Source organism: Falco punctatus (genome assembly GCF_963210335.1).
Source record: "Falco punctatus genome assembly, chromosome: 7".
Lineage (NCBI taxonomy): Eukaryota > Metazoa > Chordata > Aves > Falconiformes > Falconidae > Falco > Falco punctatus.
Genome location: NC_137587.1, coordinates 34911339 through 34919977, shown reverse-complemented (window position 1 = coordinate 34919977; position 8639 = coordinate 34911339). Strand labels below are relative to the sequence as shown.

Below are 8639 nucleotides of genomic sequence, written 5' to 3'. Positions count from 1 at the left end.
TGTGTATCGCTGTGTTCCATCAGGGACCAAATCCATTCTTTGTGTCACCTGCTGAGTTCAGGAGTTAACATCAAGAGCAATTTTACCCAGCAGGTTGATTTTTTTCTAAAATTCTTAGCATGCTATAATTCACTTTAAAATTTCATCCCTGACTGAAGAGAGTGGAAGTGTCCATTTGATTCAGTGCAAGGGATAGGCTTTGATGCTGTCTTACATGGGCATCAAAAGCTTGAGAAGACATGAATATTAAAAGTGTTTTTCACTGGCAGCTTGCAGAAAGCCCCATGGCCAGATGTACCAAAAGGGAATCTGAAGCATGTTGTTTACCAACTTCTATGCTTTGTCTTAAATCAGTACGGGGAAACCGTAACACCTTCTGAACACCACCACGTAATAGGGCTTGCTCACTAAAACTAAAATCGCAAACCCATCAAAAATACTCTAATATTATGTATTATTTGTGTTGATTAAAAATCTGCTTGCAACACTATGCTTGCTATTGATCACATAACTGCGTACTGACCTAGTCCTTTCCCTCCAAAGGAAGAAAGCGCTTAAAAGCTTACTTTATCCCAGCCCTCGATTCCACTGTGCTCGTAGATCATCTGGGCCACAGGCACTTTCTGATCCCGCCCAGTTTCACCCCTCTGCTCTAGCACTGCTGCCTTGGCTTTCCGAGATGAAGGGCTTTTCCTCTACTGCAATGCAAGGTCCGCCTTGAAGGAAGATAAGGGAGCAGAACATGCGACAACGACAACGCATGGTGTCCACTCAATTCAGGTCTCACTCACTCAAACCCACCGACCCCATCCCGCTCTCTTTGTTGCTAATGGGGGAGTCTATCACTGGGTACTTGTCGGGACCAGATGCCATCTGGACACCCTGCAGTGTCAATGCTGCCTCCAGAGCACAGAGGCCTCCAGATGCCCAGCACAGCAAAACCCTTGTGGGTGGCGGCAGGGTGGATCTGTACCACTGACATTTCTGAAAGCACAGACACACCAACCATGTACTGAAAGCAAGTCTTAATCATCACAGAGACTTCCTCTGTGGATATTAATATCTCTTCACTTCCTCTGAGGAGCCCCCGTCTGCTGGGCTCAGTGTCTGCAGAAACATCAATAAAGCTCAAACTTTGAAAAATTTCACCTAGAAAAAAGAGCTTTCCTTAGGAAAAAGATGAAGCAAACGTCAGGCAGGCTCAGCAATACACTGCCCAGGCTGGGCAGTGCCACAGCGTAGCTGCACCTGTGTCTGCAGTGCAGCTGCTGGAGGCTTCTCCTCCCCTGTTGACTTTGGCCAGTAATGAGCAATTGCTTTGCAGGGTCCCCCTGCTCTGCTCCTCCTTCCCCCAGCCACTGGCCAGGGATCTGCTAGTCACATCAGTGCTTGGGAGGATCTGGGAGAAGCTCTTTCCGCTTCCTGTGGGGAAGGATGTGATTAAAGCCTTGTAAATAAAAGGCTTGGCTCAGAAAATGCCTGGGTGCCTTCAAGACACGATGCAGCCATGAGCAGTGGCAGCACACCCCATTACAGAGGGTGCTACCTTCTGGTGGCCTGGCTCAGGGTGGTGAGAAGCTGGAGATGAGGTACAGCCTGATCACACACCACGCTGGCTGTGGCCTGTCTGGGACCTGTCAGAGGAGTCCTAGACCCCAGGAGCAGTGACCTCTCAGCACAGACACCTGCTGGTTTGCATGTCCCCAGGGCTGACTCTGCTGCTGAGGTGGCAGCCTCAGGAGGGACTGACTGGCCACAGTAGGACTGCACCTTCCAGAGAGCTGCCACCAAGGTGGGCATCCAGGTCAGAGTGCAGCTGGTCCTGGCTGGCCCTTGCTTTACCTACGTGGAGTGATCCCCCCTGAAGGGAGAAAACGGGCCTCACCACTGGCTCGTACAACGTAATTCCCTGTAAGAAACCACCCTGGTGCGGCTGTGTGCTAGGGGAGGATTGCTGCCTTTACACCTTTGTGTCTGTGCGACGTGTTACCAGGATTCCGTCACCTGCAAATCCCATGTGAAGTCAACTAGTGTCCTTGCTCTGCCCTAAGCTCTTCTTGCCCTTGTGATACCAAAGGGATGAAAGCTACTTTGGGAGAAGAGCAGGGCTGACAGCACCCATAGAGGGGTTGAACTCCCTTAGTAGCAGGTAAGTCCTCCTGTTCTGCTTCAGCTGGGAACAGGCAGTTGTCTTAGTTTGCCAGGGGTATATCTGAACTCAGAAACCCAGGAGCACAGACTCGTGCAGAAAAACACCCAAGAAGCTGCAGCTTTACTGACCGAGACTTAGGAAGATAACACCAAAAGGCAGAAGTTGCAGTCCTCTATCCCTCTCCATTTTGATGTTCCCTCTATGCACAGGCCATCTGCTCCTCACCCCACGCTCTGGCATCAGATTTGATGCTTCTTTATAGCTAGAGGTTGTCAGGCCCAGCTTTTCAGTGTGGTCAGAAACCTGAGGCTGCACTGGGTTAACCCTGGAGTCAAATCATTTACTGAGGTTTCTCAGGAATGTAAAGCTGGTGATTCCATAAGCCTTTTAAAGGATACTAATTTGGGAGATAGCTGGCAGCACTGCTGGATCTGGTGCATCTTTCACTTTTACAATGTGATACGGGCCAAAAGCATCCTACAAAGAAATAGCATAACCCAAGGGAAAGTGTGTTAGGCTAAACCTCAGGGGTTATGATGCAAGAATATAGGACATCTGCCTACATGTTGCTTAGGAAATCCACTTTATGAACTTTCGGTACCCTTTACCGGGTTCTGCCTGACGTGCACAGAAGTGATGCTGGCATGCCAGCTCCTGACAGCAAGGACCACCAGGACCTGGGCAGATTTTACCGAGCAATAAGCGGTATCTGCATCTCCAGGGCAGTTTCCCTCACACCTCTGAGGTCTGGAGCAACATGCCGGCCCCAGGAACAGAGAGGCAGCAGGGATACTGCAGCCGGCTCCCGCAGCCTGCGGGCTCTGGCGCAGGCGGGAGGGACCCGGGGACAAAGGCGGCGGCCCCGCGGGGAGGGGGGCAGCCGGGCCGGGCGGAGCGGGGCCGGGCTCCGGTAACAAAGCCCGCGGCGGGCGGCAGCGGAGGCCCCTCGGGAAAGCCCGCTCCGCTCCCGGCCCGGGCCGCCCGCGGCTCCGGTCCCTCCCCGCATCGGGCCAGAGCGGGGCCGGGGCCGCTCCGGCGCCGCTTCCCCGGGCCGCCCGCGGGCGCGTTTTCCTGCCTGCCCAACCCCGCCCTTCCCCGGGCTGCTGCTCCCTCCGGTAGCTTTTTATTTTAAAAAAGAAAAAACAAACAAAAAATAAAAGGCGAGAAGGGGGGGGGGGGGGGGGGGGGGGGGGCAGCCCCGGGGAAGCGGCCCCGGCTGCGGCAGGCAAGGCGGGCGGAGGGAGCGGCCCCGTCCCTTTGTACCTGCTGTTTGAAGGCGCCAGGCGGCCCCGCATTGGCTGCGGCGGCCGCGGCTCCGGTAACACGAGCCGGCGGCGGGGCGCGGCGCACCGGGGCTCGGCCAGCGCCCAGCCCGGCAGCCAACGGGGCGGCGGGGAGGGCGGCGCTCGGCGCCCCTGCGCTCCGCCGCCAGCAGCCGGCTCTGCTTCGCCGCCGCTCGGCTCGGCTGGGGCAGGGCCGCGCCTCCCTGCCCGGCAGGAGGTGGGACCGGCCCCGGCGCTGCCGCCCGCCTCCTCCCGCCCGCCCTCTCTCTCTCCCCCTCCGGAGAGCCGAGCCATTCCGGGAAGGCGCCGGCTCCCCCACCGCTCCTCGGCAGCGCCGCACCGGCATCGGCCGCCGCCGCGCCGGGCTCGGCCCCACGTCGCCGGGGGGCTGCGGGCGAGCTGCGGCGGAGCGGGGCAGCGGCTGCGGCGGCGGGTGCGCGGCGCCCGGTCTCCCGCGGCGGGGAGCGGCGGGGAGCGGCGATCGGCGGGCGGGCGGGCGGACAAGTGGACGGAGCGCCCGGGAACGGGGCGGGGGGGCAGCCGCCGCGTAGTTGTTTTGCCCGGGGTAAGTTGGCCGATCCCCTGCGGAGGCTTCGCTTGGAGGGGGCAGCGCTTGGCTCCCCGCTCCCTGCCGCCCCCAGCCCCCTTGGGGGGGCTCTTTTATTTCCCCCCTACCCCCCTGTTTGGTGTTTGGTTTTTTGTTTTGTTTCGGTCTTTTTTTTTTCTTTTTTTTTTTTTTTTAACTATTATTATGGGGTCTGCGGGGGAGCAGAGCTTCCAGTCCGGCGTTGCTCTTCTTCCTTGTCCAGCGCTCTGCGGAGAACTATAATATTTCTTCCCCGAGATGCTGCAGTGAATTTTAGTCCCAGGAAATCAGGCGAACAAAATAATCCGAATAACCCGAACCATTTGTTACCGTGTGAGAGCAAACGCTGCCTAGGCACAGATGATGGCCAAAAATTCCCTGGAGGGGTCTAAAGAAGACCTGAGCAAAATTTCGGAAGAGGAGATGCTGAGGTGGAGCAAGGAAGAGCTGGTGAAAAGACTGAGGAAAGTGGAGAATGAAAAGATGAACTTAATGGTGGAACACGGCAACTTGATGAAGGACGTGAACCGGCGGCTGCAGCTCCACCTGCACGAGATCCGGGGGCTGAAGGAGGTGAACCAGAAGTTGCAGGACGACAACCAGGAGCTGAGGGAGCTCTGCTGCTTCCTGGACGACGACCGGCAGAAAGGCAAGAAGCTGTCGAGGGAATGGCAGCGCTTCGGGAGGCACACGGCCAGCGTGATGTGGAAGGAGGTGGGCATGTACCAGCAGAAGCTGAAGGACCTGGAGGCGAGGCAGGAGACCCTCCTGCGGGAGAACGTGGAGCTGAAGGAGATGGTGCTCATGCTGGACGAGGAGCGGAGCGGGGCCGGCTCGCGGAGCTCCATCGACAGCCAGGCCAGCCTGACCAACCTCAACGGCGGCTCGGCCACCAGGGACGTGGGGGACGGCAGCAGCACCTCCAGCACGGGCAGCGCGGGCAGCCCCGACCACCATCACCACCACCTCCACCACCACAAGGCCGGCGACAGCAAGGCCGGGGCCATGCGGCGATCCATGGATGACCTGTCCGCGCCCCTTCACCACCGGAGCATCCCCAACGGCCTCAACGGTGAGCCTCTGCCAGCCCCCCGGGGCGAAGGGTGCCGGGGAGGGGGGCCCTGGCCATCCCCACCCCTGCCCATCCTTGGTGACCTCTTGGGTAGAGCAGCCCCGGGGGCCGGGGAGGGGCGGGCGGGGGGGGCTGCTCCTTGACTGTTACCGATGGCTGGGGCTGAGGGCTGGAGCCTTTCACATCTGGAGGGTTGGGGGGTTTTGTTTGTTTGTTTTGGTTTTTTTTTTTTTTGACAAATAACAGCCCGAGTGTTCAGGGTTAAATAAACACTGATTTTCCCATCTCTTCCTCCTCTCTCTCTCCACCTTTAAATATTTTGGTTTACGTTTGCCTTGTTTGTTTGCTAGTTTGATAAGATTGATAAAGAGCCTGGATGAGATTTCGGAAGCATCTGATGAAAGTGGAGGTCTGCCCCACAGAGCATCACCTGTTCGCTCCATGGGCTCTCAGGGCAGGCTGGCTCCAGAATGCTCAGCAGCCTTGGAGAGGTGCAACTCGGCTCCCCACCCCCCAACCCATTCCTCTGCTCTGTTTCAGAAACAGGAGGTTTATTTGTAGAGAAGAGATTGCTCTCGAAGGGATGCAGTACTTAAAATTTTGTTCAGCCTAGTCATTAAAGTTAGAAATAAGCTCCACTGTGAAATTGTGCCAAGCCTCGGCTGACAGTTCGTATTTAAGCAAAGTTTCTCCTGTTGTCTAATAGTGATCAGGCATTAAAATAATGATATTGGAATGTCTTTAAAATGGAGATTTTTTCCTCTTTTGAAACCACCAAGACCAAATAACTTGAATTCTAGAAGGAGTAGTTTGGCCAGGAGAGTTAAATAGGAATGAAACCAGGCACCGATCTAATTAATTGTTGTATATAAGACTCGTCTTAATGTTCTTAATCCTCTTTTCTAACCAGAGAGGACTCTTTTTCTGGTTGGGGTACCCTTTCCACTCCTGTAAGCACAGAGATGGGGCTGGAGCCCCAGAGATTGGTTCTGACTGGTGTCAGCAGTGGATGTCTTTACCAGATAACTGTGCCTTCAGCTCCCTGAGCTTTTGGCGATCCTGGTAGGACAGGGGAGTGCTGGTCCTTTTGTTGTTGATTTACAGCAAGTCCTTATGCCCCAAGAGATCTGAGGGAGTGCAGCAGTGATCAACCCAGTTCTCAGGTGTTCATCCATGAATTTGCTGCAGCTGTGCATCTCCCCTCACAGGTGGAGATGACCTGGCCACCTCACCCAGTCCTCAGGGATTGCTGGTTTCAAGGGTGATCCAGTCCCTGGATGGTGCGGGGGTACAGCAAGCATCTTTAAATGTTTGGTGGAGTTGTTTTTAACCTCTATCTTCCAGCACTATGTAAATCAGAAGTACCTGGTTTGTAAATTTGCAGATAGCTTCTGCTCCTGATGTGACTTTATTTTCATAAAGCATTGCTCTGCACAGAGACTCAGAGAGCACATGGCAGATATGCTGTTACTGTTTTGGGACAGAAAGGCTTCGCAGTTTTGGTTTGTGAACCTTAGACCGCATCCTTTTTAGGTATTGACAGCTGACTAGGATAAAGCTGCTTGGTTAACAGATCAATTCCAGGGCTTTTGTGCATATGGGACACCACTGTGGCCTCCGAACTGTCCTTTAAACCTGGTGTGAGGCACAGTGGGATGCTTCAGCTGGGGTTCAAGTTATCCCTGACTGCATGAAGAGGAAAGTGTCTGCTTGCAGAGCTTGGTCCTCATTGCCATCCTCAAACACTTTGTGCAGGACTGTGCCCAGCAGCATCATTCGGAGGGGACCAAGACCTGAGTCTCTTGTCCTACCTACCCTGTGTAGGGTAAGTGTAGGGAGGGGTGGTAGAGCATACATGTTTCTGTGCAGACCTCTGCACCCTTTCTCATGCTGCTGTATAGAAAGGAGGAATGTGGGCTCAAGCGTTTCAGACATGACCTTAGGTTGTGGTGACTTCTGGTTTTGGGGTGCCTGCGGAAGGTGGTCTCAGTGGGAAGCACTGAAGCTAGCTGTTTGCTGTGAGCCTGTGGCTTCATTTCTGAGCGTGGGACAGATATGATCAGCACTTTTAAAGCTAATAATCCTTGTAAAGATGAAAACAAGCCTGATCTCTCTACTTAGGTAGTGAAACTGTAAAATGACTTGAATAGTTGTCATTCTCAGATAGCATCGGTATTCAGCAAGGCCATTTCCCTGACTGTGCCTTTGGAAGTGCCTCTCAATACATATGCAAATGTAAAGCTTATCAGGCCCCTTTTTTGACTGACAGCAAGAAGTCTGCGAGGGGGGGCTTGCCTGGGACCAAGAGGCGATTCTGTTAAGCCTGTGGCAGTGTGGAGGAGCAAGGCAGGTGAACGTCTAAAACTACCCCAGTGAGTCGGGTGGTTGCTGGAGCTGTTGGGGAGCAGCCCGGCAGCAAGCATCCTTCCATGTCTTCGGGTGCCGTCATGCAGCCTGGATCTCAGCCTTTTATTCTCTTTTTCCTGAGGACTTTTTTTCCCCCTCTAGGGATGAAACGGAAGAGCGAAAGAGAACAAAGTGTGGCCTTTTATTTTTAGGTTGCAGACTGTTGTCTCATGTCTTTAAAGCCCTGGATAACTAACCGGTGGATCAAGCAGAGGCTGCCTGGCCAGCTCAGCTAATACCACAGTGAACAGCCCTTGTATGCTTTCTTAATGGACAGTGAAGGGGGTGGAGGGCAGAATTTAGCACCTGTAGTAAAGACACAGCAGAAGCCTTGGACAGCAGGTTGGGGGCAAGGCATGGTGAGCTGCTTGCTAGAGTGCTTCTGCATATGGAAAAGCTGGAAATACCTGAAATGTGCTGCCCCTACTAGTGGTACCCTGTTGGGCTCTGTATGATGCTTTGCTTTTCTAGGTATTGAGCAGGACTCTTTCACTTGTTTAGTGCTTTTCTAAAGCAGCCACGAGTATGGCAGCTGTTAAATGCTCCTAAGAAAGTAGCTTTTTAATAGAAACTTAGTGAGCAAAGGTGTATTATTTTAATTTTCTCATCAGCAGTCCTTTGGAAGTGAGTTGGTAAACCAGGGCTTGATTTACTGGCCCCAGTGACCCACCCTGATGTGAGGTGTTGAACTCCAGTTTTGTAAGCATGAATTCAGTATAAATGGTATGAGTTTAGAAAACAAACCCAACCCAACCTGCGATCCACCTTCCCTTCACTTTTCTGAAGTCTATTTACTTTTATAAACTGGCTTTTTGTAAGCCGATAATTATTTGCTCATGGAAGATAAGGTAGTAAGCATAACTGATAGTGTGAAAACGGCTAATATTAGATGACACGTGTAATCTTACACAGCTCTGAATATTCTCCTGAGAGCCAATAAGAAATCTGCTTGGTCTGAAGGTGAGTGGTGTGTCCATTATCTGTGCGTGAGCTGGGACCTGGGCTGCAGGACAGGGGCACCTCCAAGCTATGTGACGGGAACTGGCCATTTGCATCTTGTGTTGAGCGATATGCCGTAGTTCCCACAAATCTACCCACAGATAGAGGCAGAAGTCGAGGCACAGTTGCTGTGTTGTGCTT

The 8639-nt window shown here is 53.7% G+C and overlaps 1 protein-coding gene across 2 annotated transcripts in view; it reads left to right on the top strand.

The window, feature by feature from the left end:
- The first annotated feature begins 3341 nt into the window (after positions 1–3341).
- Positions 3342–8639, top strand: part of CCDC85C (coiled-coil domain containing 85C) — a 115264-nt gene continuing 109966 nt past the window's right edge. The window contains exon 1 of one of the 2 annotated variants that reach the window (XM_080394619.1): positions 3342–5093. In XM_080394619.1, coding sequence (XP_080250745.1) covers positions 4382–5093 — 712 coding nt within the window. In that variant the 5' untranslated portion in view covers positions 3342–4381. The remainder of the gene's footprint in view (positions 5094–8639) is intronic. The other variant, XM_080394618.1, reaches the window with a different exon arrangement.